The following is a 16,939-nucleotide window of genomic DNA, read 5'->3' on the forward strand; positions in this document are numbered from 1 at the left end:
GACTGCTAAGTGACTTAACCATATATTTTACAATAATAAGTACATTATCCCATATTTATATATAGGTGGAGTCTTCTGTATGGACTAGGCATATTATAATAAATGAGTATCAAACCTGTGTATATAACATTTCTTATGGTGTAATATTGTAGTAATAAATTATTTATGGTAAATAGTATATCAATTACGTGGTATGATCACGTTTTAAGCATTGATATGTACACAGTGGAGTGTTTTCGATGCATTTCTCGTGGGAAAAAGGCTATATTTTTTTTTTTTATGTGGGATAATAGTGCTTTAAGCACAGATATGTACACGGTGGAGCATTTTCTATGTTTCCAAGGGGAAGAATGCTAGATCTGTTTTTTCCCATCGGATGAAAGCATTAAAAGCTTCAATATGTACATTGGTGAACACAAGCAATTAAATAAAATATGCTGTGTAAAATATATACCATTAATTTTCATTGGAGGCCTGTGACTATTAATAGTTGTTCCAAATCTAACATTTTTAAAAATATTTCTGGATCCTACAGTTTTGGGCTGTTTCTTAGGTGTAAACAATATTTACCAAGCCCTGCCTGGAACATTCCCTCTACATTATCTTTATTTACCTCTTGATCATGTCAAGTGTTTTACGGCTCTGACCTGTTTATAATCTCCATGCCCCTCTACCCATCTGTAACTATCTGCTCACATGTCCTTTATTTGAGGTAGAAAGAAGCATTGTCTTAGTATATTTTATTGGAAGCACAATACCCTGTGTGATCCTTAAACCTCTTACCAACTATTCGAGTACTCCTTTTATTTGAACATAAACGGAAATAGCTTAATATCACTACTACAAAGTAGTTCATGGACAAAATACTATGAGGTCTTTGAATTTTGTAAAAAATGGACAACAAACCATTTTTACAACATATTCAAGAAGAGCTCACATTAACATGTGATATAACTGAAAGAGTTTTTACAAGTTATATTTCTGGAGGACTTTTAGTGCATCATCCACAGCTTCAAAAGGAGGAAAGGGATCAGTACAGATGGATTTCCAAAGGAAACAGCAAGCAGCAAAGGTGGTTTAGCGAAATGCAACTCTACAGAAGGCAAGTAATTGTGAATAATCTTATCCGTTATAAAGATACAATATTTAAACACAATGTTTATATGTAGTATAGGAATATAACAAATTAACTTTAGTGTCCCACATCTTTTTTTGGTGAAAACAATTTAAAAGGCACCCTATGCATTTTTAGGCATTTTTAGGTATTTATTTACTTTTTATTTTAAACTTATTTCTTGATTTTCAAAAATTGAAAACTGGGGATACAGAAAAACAAGGGTACCGAAAACAGTACCAAATAAAAGTGATCTATAAATAAGGTTAAAATAAAAAAAAATAAAAAAATTAAATACAACAATTTAGCAACACTGGTTAGCAATTCTGCCTCACAGATCTGGCCTCATCTGTGTGGAGTTTCTATGTTCTGTTTTCTCTCTAGAAAAAAAAAAAATTATATATATATATATATATATATATATATATATATATATATATATATATATATTCCAACTGAATAAAACATCAGCAGGTGTTCAATTAGAGGAGGGAAAGCAGATCCTCTCTGCTGCAATTCCTTTCATGATCAAGGAATGGGATTGTCATGTATATTAGTATCTGATATGCTCACGTCTGTCTGAATTGAAGGAATCTTGTAAGGTGGCCACTTTGACTTCGTATTTTAGAAAAAGGAGTCTGCAAATCATTATTACCAACAAGGAGTTAAAAAGCTGTGTAAAGTACTGTGTCCCAAGTCCTGGGTAACCGAGCAGCTATTCAATTACGATACAGAGGCATGGTAACTACATGTTCAGCTCCTACTGCATTTTCTCCTTGTTTTATCAGAGCGAGTCATCCCAGTTTCTGGGTTTACAAACAAACTGTTTGCTGTGGACAATATACTTTATACACCAGTGGTTCCAAAACTGGGTGCCGCGGCTCCCTGGGGTGCCGCGTCTAGGGCTGGTGGTAAGCAAGGCAGGTGCAACTTGGTAATTATTTTGGCTTGGGGATGCCTTGAAAAAATTATGGAGACCTTAAGGGTGCCTCAAACTGAGAAAGTTTGGGATCCACTGTTATACACTATTTGATTGTGGATTATGAGACTGCTAATTCTGGTCTTGAGACTGAAGAGAACAAACTTGGCTTTATCTAGAGATAAATGAGCAAATTAGATGCTTTTGTTTGGTGATCTGGCTAAATACAGTCATTACATATGAACTTTGTATGTTTTAAATGACGGTACTATCAGAGAAAACATTAGATCTTATAGGAAGGAAATTTTGTTTTTCTTTCTGTCAAGTCATCTAGTTAATATATATTCATAGGGAGATTGATGAATGTCTATGTATCTGAGCACAATGTTTTATGATTAATATTTTTTTATTGATGTGGATTATATATACAGGAGGGCACTCCTGGTGTGATTTGCATATCTGGCTTCCTTTCTCTGCCCCCTGTTTATTTTACAGTAGATTTAGAGCATTGCCTCTATGGTATGTCATTTTCCCACAAGAAACACAAAAAACAGACCCAGGTGTACATAACTATGCTTAACACACTCATCCCATGCAAATAAAAAAAAAAAAGAGCTATCTTCCTACTGGAAACACAAAATTGTGCCAGTTGTGCATATGTACACTTAAAAGACCATTGTCCCACATAAATAAAAATGATAGAACTGTCTTGCTAAAATACATGCATGTAAATTTAAATGTAATTACATTTTATTATGTTATTTTTTATCTACAGATAGATATTAAAGTGTAATTTAACTTATTTGGAATACAGCTACTGTAGTGTTGGATTTACTTTCTCTGTTGAAAGCATTAGGGAAAAGAGAAGTTTACAACATCTTAAGACAGAAACAAACTAACTGCAGACAATCATCCCTATCAACCTGTGTGCTCAACCATTTAGTACATCCCTAATCTTCACAGTAAATTTTAGCCGCAAGCCCCTTGACTCAACTGCCGAAAGTTCAATGTTACACAGAGAATGAGGTCAAAACACTACAAACCTCTGCATCAGTGCTGTTCAATTAGCACCGACGTTAGCATCAAACCGCGTTGTTTTAATTGCTCCGCATGAGCTACCTAGAGACATTTGCAAAGGCAAGTAATGGCTGCTAACTAAAGGCAGGCGCCAGTGGCGCACTTCTACTGCAGACCTGGCGCAGAGCAAGCACTGCTCCACCTAGCGGATATTTACAAAATCGGTCAGTGCGGTTTTAAACGTCTGTACAACGACTGCTTATGTATACATTTTACAGTAGAATTAAAGAAGTGCCCCATATGTCCCAATATAGTTTATAATATAGAAAAGGGCTCAATACAAGAATTTAACATCCATCATAACAAAACTAGCCCTGAAACCAGAGGTCTATAGTAATACCTACCTCAACTCAATATATACTAGTGAATTCTGCGGAGCAGAAGATGCCGCCTACTACAATTAGACTTACAGCTGCGTGGGTTTTTGTCTTCATCCAAAGATGCACTATACACATTGCAATAAAATTATATTGGTAACAATGACCATTTCTTGCTTTACCATTTTTCATAAATGTTACAATACCCTTCAGAGCAAATAAAAAGACTTAGATCTGCATCTAAACTCTAAATACCAAAAACAGCAAAGAACGCCAAGACATTTTGGCACACTATACTTGTAAACATGATTATTTATGACTGTTTAATACCCAAAAGCTTAAGAAGCTATTCACCATCATCACCGGCCCCCGCCCCCCAAAGCCTGTTAACAGCCAGGAGATGGGTTTGTATTGTATGTTTATTTTTACTTTGGTCCACTCCGCTCATAAACTTCCATCAGTGAAGCAAACGAACCTGCATGGCGCTCTGGTGCCATGTCCTCTGCTGCTCGCCATAGCCATCTCACACAACCTCCCACCCCAAAACAAAACAAAAAAAAAGGCAGTTGTTGCCAGACCCGATTTTATATGAGTCTAGCGGCTCCTCCCTTCAGCCACCTCATTCATATATAACCTCACGCACCGCGTTACTGCTTTCTAAAGTAGTTACGCAGGGTGTGTATCTTGACCAATGATTCATTTAGATGGAGTAGTCTTAGTTTACATTATAATTATAAGCCAAATTCTAAAAATATCAACTTAAATTAATAAAGTTATAGACATCAATTAAGGACGCACACATAAAGTTAGTAAGTTTATTTTGTATATTAAATATTTGAAAGTTTCAAAGAAAAAATTGTCAGCTTAATTAAGATAATATATTTTACTATATATACAAATTTCAATACAAGTATTCTATATTAATACATTTATGGTATATACAAAAAAATAATAATTTGAAGTCATCAGTGAGATCCACCCTACCATCTTTGTTTTTGCTTTCATCCCAAAACAAAATTAACCCATAGCTGAAAATCTGTTGGGTACACCAATATTTTCCTCTAAACCACTGGTGGGCAACAGGTGGCCCACTGAGCCTTCACCTGCAGTCGTCCCCCCCCCAACACCCAGCTTCTCTAAATCTTATCAGAACAGGGACAGACAAATGCCAAATCACGTGACCTCCACTGCACTGTGCATAGTTGTGTCTGTATTAAAATATATCTTGTATACATCTTGAATATTTTTTAGATTATTTTTTTTCCTGTGCATTTTGTGGTAACTGATGACACCTGGGGGTAAATGTATCAAGCTGCGAGTTTCCAGAGGGTTCAAAAAGATTCTAGCTATCAAACCTGCTGGAAACTTGCAGCTTGATACATTTATCCCCTAGTTTATTCAGCTTTTATCTAGAAGGGCTTCTAGATTGTACATTGTGCAAAACATTTATTTGTCATATAAAAGAACTTTAGTAGAGACAGCATAATCTGGGGCATATTCAATTAGGATTCAGGCCTATGATTACACGAGGCTGCACGTATAAAGTGTCATTACGTTACCGTAACATCGCAAATTTCCGTGCGCACCCCTATGGGGTACCGCGACCTGTGCAGCCGCGCATAATCACAGGCGCGAATCCTAGTTAAATATACCCCTCTGAACTTAAAGCTTGGGACATGACTGCCAAATTAAGCAGTGCCAGAGCAATCATTATACAGGAGTACTGCATGAAATCACATGCTGCTTTCTCATGTTATACCATACATGCCAACTCTCCCGGAATGTCCTGGAGACTCCCGAATTTCGGGTAGGTCTCCCGGAATCTCAGGAGTGCTGGTGATTCACCCGCATCTGCCCACTTCCCTAAATTAGAGCCGGCATGTACGGGCAGAGGGGGGCAGATCTTCGCGATTCTCATCATTTTGGCCCGCCCCCAATGATGTGATGCTTGTTTGGGGTCTTTTTACCACTGTAAAAAGACCCAAAACAGGCATTATGTCACCAGGGGAGGGGCCAAAATGACGCAATTCATGAAGCCCCGCCCCCTCCACCCATACACCCCTTGTGACCTCCAAGATCTCCCGGACCCGGCCAACATAAGGTTGGCAAGTATGTGTCATACAATCACTTTGTAGAATGTATTTCAATATGTATAACCAAGTGCTAGCTGTAAATTAGGAATGACTACATGTTAATTAATGATGGTGTTTCATATCATGTGACACAATGACCATTTCTACAGGTATATTTGGAGATTGGTGTTAAAAACCTAATATGAGGAAATATTTCTGAAACGTTTTATGGTCATGTAGTTGTTTTAGGCTAATATGTATGGGTGAGATCGCCAAAGCTTACTTAATGACATCAAATGGTAAAAACATTACCCACAAAAGTTGCTCTTCTAAATCTGGTAAAATTCAGTAATTTATATATCATTTCCACTGCTAAAAGTTGTCAGACATGTGACATGTTAGTTCCCTTTTGCTATTAAGTGAGCCCTTCAAATTTCATTGTTCCTGGGAGTAGAAACACCACATTATTAAAAGTAATTAGGCTGAATGCATTTTTTTGTTCATAGTTTTACCTAATAAGCCATCCTCACTGAAGAAGTCAGACACAAGAAGGCAGACTCAGATACGTTTTGAGAGCAATTTAAAAGAAAATATATAAGCATCATTAAGTTGTTTACCTAAATATTGGACATTCATGAGTTAGTGTTTGATAGATCATAGATCTGTATCTAAACTGGACCTAATAAAATAGAAAACAAATCAACAAGTGCTAGGAAGAAAAATAGTTATGCTAAATTGTTAAGATAGATACTCATGTAAAATATTAATCCAAATGTTCCAAATAATCATTTAATGTATTTTAGCAGTTTGGAGTTTATTCTTTAGTATTTGAGTGTAATCAGTACATGTCTTTGTAGATCTCCTGTAGAAGTGGATGCAGTGATGCGCTGGATTCTGTACGTTTGATGCTTTGGACAAGTTCAGCATGCTCTGTCACTAGTTGACGCAGATCAGCCATCTTGTGAAGGAGTTTTGGAAAGAGGAAAAGAGCATCAGGGTGAGATGTCTGCAGATGACACCTGAGAGCACTTAGAATTTTTTCTTGGATGTCTTCTACCTGTGAGGGGCTCATGAGTCCTGGGCGGTCTAAATGGATAGAGATAAAGGAGAAAAGATAATATTGAGGAGGCTTTATGGAAAATAATAATATAAATAATTAGAGAGAAATTATTGTATCAACTAAAAATTACAGATTTGAAAACCAAAACAAAAAAGCTAAGTTAAAGAATGATGACTGCAAAATAAAACAGTAAGTGAGCTGGTGCAATGAGTTATATTGAGGTCATTTGCCTACATACACTAAGAGCCTGATTCATTAACAAACGCAAAACGAAGGTCATGTGCATTTTTTGTTGTTTTTTTTTAAATTAAATAAAATGCACGTACATCGGGCATACGCGTGTCCATATTCAACAAAAAGCAGATGCAAAGATATGTCTATTGATGAATATGGGTCTGGGTCCGCTCTGTTCTAATGGACGAATACACTGCAGGATACGTCTAATACATATGTGGAATATAAAGTCACAAAAGAACGCATAGTAAAAAAAAACCTATTGAATTAATGTCACCAGGTGCACGTCCAAATCCAGGTATTTGGAACTGCACAGGAATATCAATGTGCACATGCCTTTTATTGGGATGGTGAGTCTGACAAGACGTGCATATGGTGGAAAGAGTGAAAATGTCACTTTAAAGTCCATCCTACTCACACTTTAGTACCACCTATTTTATTAATTTACATTTTTATGTTTATATCCTAAAATTCTGCACATTTTAGCTTAATTTCTGTTTAAATTAGTCATGAGATGTGGAAGAACATCTGGGGGTATATGCACTAAACTGCGGGTTTGAAAAAGTGGAGATGTTGCCTATAGCAAACAATCAAGTTCTAGCTGTCATTTTGCAGAATGTACTAAATAAATGATAACTAAAAATGATTGGTTGCTATAGGGAACATCTCCACTTTGCCAAACCAACAGTTTAGTAAATATACCCCCTGGGCTGTTTTTAGAGCATGCATTACTTTTGTGTGTTTCAATGGTTTTATTACATTTGTAGAAATGTGCATGGTAATGTGCATTCCTGTAAAAGTGGCTTCTTCACATCTCTGATCCAATTTATATGATCTTGCCCACAAAATAATTCTTGTTCTTTTATGAACCTAGTTTGCACTCAGAAGGCCATTGATCCACACAGCTCCTCCCATCAGCAGATGCAAAAGTTTACACCCCTGCAGACACTGCTGCCACTTTTCTAAATCTTACACCTTAGCTGGAGTTCTTTGGTGAACCTTTGAGAGGAGTTAAGCTTGACTATACTTGCCAACTCTCCCGGAATGTCTGGGAGACTCCCGAAATTCGGGGAGAGCTGGCAAGCCTCCCGCATCCCACAATTGCAGGGCTAAAATGATGCGATTCGCGGTGAATCGCGTAATTTTGGCCCCGCCTCTGCGACAAAACAGCAAATTTAGATCCATGTTATGAAATTGTTGATCGACAAATGACAATTTACATAACATGACTTCATAATAACACAGAAAAAACATAAAATCTTGTTTCATAATAAAGCTCCTGCATTTCTGTGCCATATGTCTCTCTTTCCTAGTCTCTTTTTCTCTCCACTATTTCTATAACTTCTGTATCATTTTCCTGTGCATTTTGCTTTCCCGACACATTTTATGTCTCTGTTTAGTTTACGTCCAGTGTGCTCCCTCTCTTGCTAGTGTCATTTTCCTAACCCTGTCTATCTCTTCTGAATTTAATTTTTTTATCTGTCCATATATTTTTTGTCCGTTCCAATGTCTGTTTTGTAACCCTTTGTTTTTCTATTATGTCCTCCTCAATTTGTGCTATATCTCGCTCTTAATGGAGATGTGAAGACAGAAGGTTTATTTAAAGAATTATTGTGTCAGTCTGGCATAGCACACTCTGTACCTATCCCTTTTTCTAAACAGGGCCCCAGCGTTCCAAGATCCAGACAGGTGGAGATGAGCGTAAGGGAAAGCAAGGAAAAGCAACAGGTAGTGAGAGCGTCAATACATGGTACCAGCCACAAGCTGCTTTGCTTGGAAAGGGGAAAGCTGCGTATACCTAACAATAGTGCACGTAGCATTGCTGATCTATTTGAAAGGGATGGGAAGGGGTTGGAGACTAGGAGCCTGATTCATTAAGGATCTTAACTTCAGAAACTTTTTATTTCAGTCTCCTGGACAAAACCATGTTACAATGCAAGGGGTGCAAATTAGTATTCTGTTTTGCACATAAGTTAAATACTGACTGTTTTTTCATGTAGCACACAAATATCAACTTTAAATTTCAGTGTACAAATAAGCTAACAAGTATTTGTGTGCTACATGAAAAAACAGTCAGAATTTAACTTATGTGCAAAACAGAATACTAATTTGCACCCCTTGCATTGCAACATGGTTTTCTCCAGGAGACTGAAATAAGAAGTTTCTCAAGTTAAGATCCTTAATGAATCAGGCCTTAGTTTAGCGCTCTCTAAAATTATAGTCTCACCCCTTGCAAGCTGGTCATGCCCAATCTAGAGGTAGGGATGCCATGGAAACCCCCCTCTAGAAATTGTGCGTTTGCACCTTTGAAAATAAAATATAGAAATGGTGGAGGGACTCTGAGAGTAAGGACATAGATGACTGCTGTTAAATTAAGTTGCTGTGTAATAAAATGGTTACTGTGCTAAATAATGTTATAATCAGTGATTTCTGACTTCACATTTTATCAATTCTAAGGTTACTTAGCACAGAAAAGTCTATTATTGTTTAAATGAATATTATAACTAAATAAATGTATAGAGAATAACATATAGTGGAAAAAGTGATATGGCATAACATGATTAAATATTGGGAAGCCTCTAACCACCACAAAGGATGATAGCAGCTACAAACAGCGCCAGATCATTGTCGTTAAGTTCCAGTGCATTGAACTTCGAGGCAAAGTGGAACTTGGGCTCCATGATATGACAGAAGGGAAGACGGAGGCTGTGCAGGAATTCACGAGTGACGAAACCACGGCCTCCAGCCACCAGCAGCCCATCTTTGTTCATAAGTGAGGCCAGCATACAAAAAATTGCTTCATGGACTCCATATTTTAACAATGTGACCTGATCATTGAGGTAGAGTGTGCTGAAGCCTGGAACACTTTTGGCAAAGTCAGTAAGTTCACGCACAGTCTCCACAGAAGTGCATTGGCAACGGTAAAAGACATGAACTCCAATCTCTGTTCCTGGAGGGTCTGGTGTTGGCAACTGCTCCCACACTGTTCCTTGTTCAGCCTGCCACAGAGTATCCATGTCATGTATAACAAAAGGCTAAGGAAAAAGCAGGATGCAGTAGATATGTTATTAAGAAATTGCTGTCACTATTGAGTGTTAGTAAAATGTTTTCTCATTTACTTTGAGTTTGCTCAATAGTTAAGTTTCAATTACTACTATTTTATATATTTAGTAAGCGTAAAATTGTCTTCTTATGCTGGGTGATTTAGTTAATTTTCTGCCTGCTATCTCTTTAATGCAACATTGCATCAAGTGTGTTTCCCAAACCGTTTATATTAAAATTCCCTCCAATACAGTTTTCTGACACCACTGGACAGCAAAACCGCCACTGTCCCTGCCGCCACCGGATGTATTTTGCTTACTTCCTCTTTTGGTCTCGCCCAGTGGACGTTGTCCACCCACTGTTAAGGACACTCATTTTATCTTGTCTTCTCTCACTTCTGCTCCATTTCTAGTTTCCCCAACTTTATCTGCTTGCACTCAGACCATAACCACCTTTCCTTCACTCTCACTTTGCTTCATGGTTCACTCTCCCTACCCAAATCCACACGCACTGGGCAGCACCTAAATGCTCTTTTCCCGATCTCAGTGGCTTCACATCTTCAGTGAAACCTCTCTCTCCTATAACTACCCTGACTTTCCCTATTCTAGCTGCCTCTTTGTACAATAGCATGCTCACTTCAGCGCTAGAGCAAGCAGATTCAGGCAGCACAGTCTTCTGTTATCCAAACCTCAATCTCAGCGTCACTGGAGTAAAATCGCACTCCAAAATCAATTTCATTCTCTATAAATTCAACATTTCATTACAGAACACTTGCTAAGCAAAAACACATAAGTTCTCTAATATCCATTTAGACTTCTTGTTTTCACTGTAGCAGGGGATTATAGTGGTAATCAGCTAAAGCTGTCTGGCACAGTGGCTGCCCATTTCTTAATATTTATTAACAACAGCATCTAGGGTCTGAGTTGAGGTAACTGTCAATTGTTTGCAGTTTTCCACTAGTCAGCTATGTGTGTTTTTCTGCAAGTGACTGACATTTACCTATGCTCAGTCCACTGATGCTGCCAATTCATTCATATTAAATTAAATTGATTGTTATTTTATATTATTATTATTATTATTATTGACAACAACAGCTATCAGACAGCGTAAACCGAAGTTCTCACCGCAATATTTCTAATAATTCAGCAGCACACCATGCAGTTACTCATGGTATTTCAAGTCAAACTTATCAGTTTGTTTGGTGTCTAGCACTACTACAAGATAGAATTTAAAAAACAATTTGACGTTTGCTACATTGTAATTAAAAAAATGCTTTCTAATCAGTAGTTAGGAAAACATTAATATTTGTTGATATATTAAATTAACAATTGAATTGATTATTCACGTAAATAACTTATACATTGCCTACTATACATTGGTTAGTAGTTTCACTCTTTTTTTCTGTTATTAATTACATTTTACCCTTACCGAAGTGCTACTCCTGCCAGTCAGAATGTCCCGTGCTCTTTTCTTTGTCATGTTGAATGCACTCATATAAGCAGAGTGGATTTGCTGGGAAAGAGTCACCAGATCAGACACTGGAGAATCTATGTTTCCTGAATCCCCTGTTGTGGCCTGTACCAGGCGCCTTCTCTCCGCTTCTGGCATTCTACCAAATCTAATTGCTGAAATTGTTTAAGGTAAAGAGGTATGTAGTATAATTAGGAAAGCATTCAGGCGTAAATATATATTTTAACCAAATATGAATGTGACTTCAGTACCTTTTTAATAAAAAGAAACAACACAGTTGTAACACTGCATTATATAATATGCCGAATTTAAATTTTATAGATTTATAGAGTATCATACAAACGGGTGAAATAAGTATTGAACACATCAACATTTTTCTCAGTAAATATATATATAATTTGGATATTGTAATGAAATTTACACCAAATGTCAGCAACAACCCTTGCAATCCACACATGCAAAGAAGTCAAACCATAGATGTCCATAATTTAAGTTTTGTGTAATAATGTAAAATGACACAGGGAAAAAGTATTGAACACATAAAGAAAGGGAGGTGCAAAAAGGCATGGACACCAGCTGAAATCTATCAGTAATGAGAAAGCAATCCTGCATGCTGGTTCAGCCACAACTGATGGCCTATAAAAAGGTGTCTCATTACAAAGGTGTCACACAAAAAACATCTCATGATGGGCAAAATCAAAGAGCTCTCTCAAGACCTTCGGTACCTTATTGTTGCAAAACATACTGATGGCATTGGTTACAGAAGGATCGCTAAACTGCTGAATGTTCCAGTGAGCACTGTCGGGGCCATAATCTGGAAGTGGAAAGAACCTCGCAAGATTTCTGACAGAGGAATGAAAAAAATTATCAGAAGGGTTGTCCAAGAACCAAGGACCTGGTGGATAGCTTCAGAAAGACCTGGAATAAGCAGGTACAAGTGTTTAAAAGAAAACATTAAGTAATGCACTCAACCACCATGGCCTGTATGCACGCTCACTACGCAAGACTCCTTTGCTGAAGAAAAAACATGTTGAAGCTCGTTTAAAGTTCGCTGCACAACATGTGAAATACTGGGCGAATATAGTGTGGTCAGATAAGAGCAAAATTTAACTCTTTGGATGCCATGATACACACCATGTTTGGGAGGAGAAATGGCACTGCACATCACCCCAAAAACACTATACCAACAGTGAAGTTTGAAGGTGGAAACATCATGGTGTAGGGCTGTTTTTATGCACACAGTACTGGCATACTGCATATGATTGAAGGAAGGATGAATGGAAAAATGGACAGAGTCATTCTTGATAAAAATCTGTTGCCATCTACCAGGATGCTGAAGATGAAACGAGGGTAGACAGTTCAGCAAGACAATGATCCCAAACACACAGCCAAGGACACTCTCAATTGGTTTCAGGGAAAGAAAATAAAGTTGCTAGAATGGCCCATCCAATCACCTGACTTGAATCCAGTTGAAATTCTATGGAACGAACTAAAGATCAGAGTTCATAGAAGAAGCCCACAAAAGCGTCAAGATTTGAAGACTATTTGTGTTGAAGAATGGGGCAAAATCACATCTGAGCAATGCGTGCGCCTAGTTTCTCCATACAGGAGGCGTCTTGAAGCTGTCATTACCAACAAAGGTTTTTGTACAAAGTATTAAATAAATTTCAGGAAGCGTGTTCAATACTTTTTCCCTATGTCATTTCACATTATTAAAGAAAACTTAATTTATGGACATCTATGGTTTGATTTCTTTGCATTTGTGGATTGCAAAGGTTGTTGCTGACAATTTCATTACAATAGCCACATTAAATATATATTTACTGAGAAAAATGTTGATGTGTCTTATTTCACCCACTGTATGATCACAGCCAGTGTTGACTGAAATTGAAAGAGCATCTTTAGGGGTTAAAATAAGTTACTTAAATAAGCAAATACTATTGCCAAGTATCACCAAAAATACTTAGTGTTATTAATGAATATGCGGAAAACAACATGGAGCATATCTCTTTTTTAGCTGATATGGTCACATAAAACTACTACCTGAAGGCAGATGTTAACTATGTGGTATAATTCAAAGTTTCAACAAAACTGCAATACAATACCATTGTGCTTCAGTGATTACTCCTGTTTTGAAAAAACAAAATTCTGACCCAAACTGTCTCTCAAATTACTTTCCTATCTCTCATGCCCTTTCAAGCTTCTACAGAGACTAGCCTACACTCCCCAAACACGTTTCCCTTTCACAAACAACGTATTGGAACCTCTTCAGTCTGGTTTTCATTCTAAACACTCCACAGAGACTGCACTGACCAAGGTTGTCAATGATTTGATCACTGCTAAAATTAAAGGCCATTACTCTCTTCTAATTCTCCTGGGTCTCTCTGCTGTATTTGACACTATTGAGCACTCTCTTTTCATACAAACCCTACAATCCCTAGGTCTTGAAGATACTGTCCTATCCTGGGTCTCATCCTACCTTTTTAATTGCTCTTTCAGTGTTAATTTCTCTGCATCCACCTCTGCTCGCTTCTTTTATCAGTCAGAGTACCACAACGCTCAGTAAGAGGTCCTCTGCTTTTCTCTATCTATACCAGTTATCTTGGAAAACTAATCTGCTTTTTTGTATTTCAGTATCAGCTCTATGTGGATGATACACAGATTTATCTATCCTCTCCTGATCTCACAACATCTGTGTTGTCCCGTGTTACTGACTGTCTTTCTGCCATTTCATCTTGGATGTCCTCTCACCAATTCAATCTCAATCTCAATCTTTCTAAAACAGAGTTAATAATATTCTCACCCACTAACAGAGGCATACCTGACATTTCTATTTCTGTTGACAACATGACCTTAAACCCCACCCCTAAAGCCTAGGTGTGATCTTTGTCTCGGAACTATCCTTTGTTCCCCACATTGATTCTACATCTAAATTATGTTACATACATCTAAAAAACATTTCCAGAATGTGCACATATCTTACACAAGACATTGCAAAAACCTTAATTCATGCACTCATCATCTCTCACATTGACTATTGCAATTTCCTCCTTGCTGATCTCTAAACAGACTCAAACCCCTATTTTGCGCGCAGCGGCCAGATTGATTTTCCTTGCAAATCATTATTCCTCTCCTGAATCACTCTGTCTGTCTCTACACTGGTTGCCTGTTTCTTACCTAATTCAATATAAAATACTTTTACTAACCTCCAAAGCCATCAACAAAGCTGCACCAACATACATCTTCTCACTTGTCTCAAAATATCTCCCAACTCAACAATTACGTGCTGCACAAGATCTGCGTCTCTCATCCACTCACATTACATCCCCACATTCCCGTTTACAAGACTTTTTTCAAGCTGCAGCCACTCTATGGAATTCCCTCCCTCACACCATAAGACTTTCTTCTGTTCTACAAACCTTCAAACGTTCTCTGAAAACTCAACTTTTCAGGCAAGCTTATATTATTCCTCAGCCTCATTCTTAACTTCACTAGATTACCCGATTACCACCAGTTACACAATGCACACAAGACAACAACCCTCTGACAAACATTGCTGTGTGACTGGATCATGTAGCATTCTAATCTCTTTTTTTTTTGTTTTGTTTTGTTTTGTTTTAACTTTGCAATCTGGCTGGACCAAAATGCAATATGTAGACTTAACCTCATGTATCCAGCTCCCATTGTCCCATAGATTGTAAGCTTGCTTGCAGGGCCTTCTCACCTCTTTGTCTGTTTTACCCAGTTTGTTCATTACTGTATTTGCCCCCAGTTGTACAGCGCTATGGAATTTGTTGGCACTATATAAATGTTGATGATGCTTCTGCTTGTGCAATTAAGGTAAAATATATTATAATTATATGAATGGTAGAGATTATAAGTTACATATGTTGTATATTGTAAAAAAAAGTATGATATAGTATACATAGTATGCATACTGGGCCTGGTTCCTTATGGAGCGTAAATGGCGATACATTGCGTATAATGTGCACAATTACTATGAGCATACCCAGAATCAGCAGCATCCAATTCATCTTTGAGTTTATTACAGCCTACGATTTCAGGAGCAGAACAGAGAGGGGAATGGGCTTATGCATGTAGTCAATGTACAGTAAGGGCGTGCCAGGCTTGAGAACACACAACAGCATCTGATTGAAGCTTTGGGCATCTCAAAGTTATGTGTCTTTCAGTCGTAACAGGTACAGCAGCTACAGGTCTAGTGTAAGTATCGATTACTAGTGATGAAGGCTGTGAATGCATGCAAGAACATGTGTTTGCAATCAGAAACAACTGTAAAAATCTATTTTATGTACAGCCTGTCATAGCCTGTTGCTGGTGTTGTGGTGACTTTTGTGGGGACCCCACGCTGTTTGTCCCCCAGTATTAGCTGTAAGCAGACCAAATTAAGAGCACTGGTTCAATTTTGATTGGGGGATGAGTTACCTTTATTTCTTTCAAATGTAATTTTTATATTTATTTTACTCACCAGTCATCATAATCAAATTGATGATGATCACTTGCGCATCTATTATGCGACTGTATATGCTTTAAGTGTATGTGTAGTCTTACACAGTAGTTTGACCTGCACATATCTTAAAATATGTGCAACTCAAAATATACAGATAAGAACGCAAGTTTGTGGCCGTACTTTATGCGTACATTTTGACCACAAAATTGTATTCAACTCTAAATGAGTCTTTTGTGTTTTGGTAGCAGGGCCGGACTGGCCATCCGGTCCCTGCGCTTCATGTCCCGCAGCTTTTTCTTCTTCTTTTTTTTTTAACTTCCGCGCGGCTGCGCGATGTGACGTCATGATGTTACACAGCCACTTTAGAGCCGTCAGTCTGTTGAGCGCGCGGGGTTGTTGAGGTGAGTTGGTGTGTCCGGGGGATAATGACAGGTACTGCAAGGGAGGGGAATGAGTAAAAATACACAGAGGTTGTGATTGAAAATGTCTGCAGGGGGAAGGGGGGGTGTGTGTGACAATGGCTGCAGAGGGGAAGGGGGGGGGGGGTGTGACAATGGCTGCAGGGGGAAGGGGGGTGTGTGTGACAATGGCTGCAGGGGGAAGGAGGGGTGTGTGACAATGTCTGCAGGGGGGAGGGGGGGGTGACAATGGCTGCAGCGGGAAGGGGGGGTGTGACAATGTCTGCAGAGTGAAGGGGGGTGTGTGACAATGGCTGCAGGGGGAAGGGGGATGTGTGACAATGGCTGCAGGGGGAAGGGGGGGGTGTGACAATGTCTGCAGGGGAAGGGGGGGGGTGTGACAATGGCTGCAGGGGGAAGGAGGGGGGGTGACAATGGCTGCAGGGGGAAGGGGGGGTGTGTGACAATGGCTGCAGGGGGATGGGGGTGTGTGTGACAATGTCTGCAGAGGGAAGGGAGAGGGTGTGACAATAGCTGCAGGGGGAAGGGTGGGTGTGTGACAATGTCTGCAGGGGGAAGGGGGGTGTGTGACAATGGCTGCAGGGGGAAGGGCGGGGTGTGTGACAATGGCTGCAGGGGGAAGGGGGCTGTGTGTGACAATGGCTGCAGGGGGAAGGGGGTGTGTGTGACAATGTCTGCAGGGCGAAGGGGGGGGTGTGACAATGTCTGCAGGGGGAAGGGGGGGTGTGTGACAATGTCTGCAGGGGG

General features: G+C 38.8%; 2 protein-coding genes across 6 annotated transcripts in view; both read right to left on the minus strand.

The window, feature by feature from the left end:
* Nucleotides 1-4,007, minus strand: part of LOC142138792 (putative E3 ubiquitin-protein ligase makorin-1) — a 60,515-nt gene extending 56,508 nt beyond the window's left edge. For 2 of the 3 annotated variants that reach the window (XM_075195743.1, XM_075195741.1), the window contains exon 1: nt 3,903-4,007. In XM_075195743.1, the coding sequence (XP_075051844.1) occupies nt 3,903-3,949 (47 nt within the window). In that variant the 5' untranslated portion in view covers nt 3,950-4,007. Of the gene's footprint in view, nt 1-3,076; nt 3,186-3,902 lie in introns of those variants that run through there. The other variant, XM_075195744.1, reaches the window with a different exon arrangement.
* Nucleotides 4,008-4,228: 221 nt separating this feature from the next.
* Nucleotides 4,229-16,939, minus strand: part of PPARD (peroxisome proliferator activated receptor delta) — an 88,659-nt gene continuing 75,948 nt past the window's right edge. The window contains exons 4-6 of one of the 3 annotated variants that reach the window (XM_075195746.1): nt 11,264-11,460; nt 9,381-9,828; nt 4,229-6,585 (exon numbers count right to left, since the gene is read on the minus strand). In XM_075195746.1, the coding sequence (XP_075051847.1) occupies nt 6,338-6,585; nt 9,381-9,828; nt 11,264-11,460 (893 nt within the window). In that variant the 3' untranslated portion in view covers nt 4,229-6,337. Of the gene's footprint in view, nt 6,586-9,377; nt 9,829-11,263; nt 11,461-16,939 lie in introns of all 3 variants that reach the window. The other 2 variants (XM_075195745.1, XM_075195747.1) reach the window with 2 other exon arrangements.

This window comes from Mixophyes fleayi, chromosome 2, assembly GCF_038048845.1.
Source record: "Mixophyes fleayi isolate aMixFle1 chromosome 2, aMixFle1.hap1, whole genome shotgun sequence".
Classification (NCBI taxonomy): domain Eukaryota; kingdom Metazoa; phylum Chordata; class Amphibia; order Anura; family Limnodynastidae; genus Mixophyes; species Mixophyes fleayi.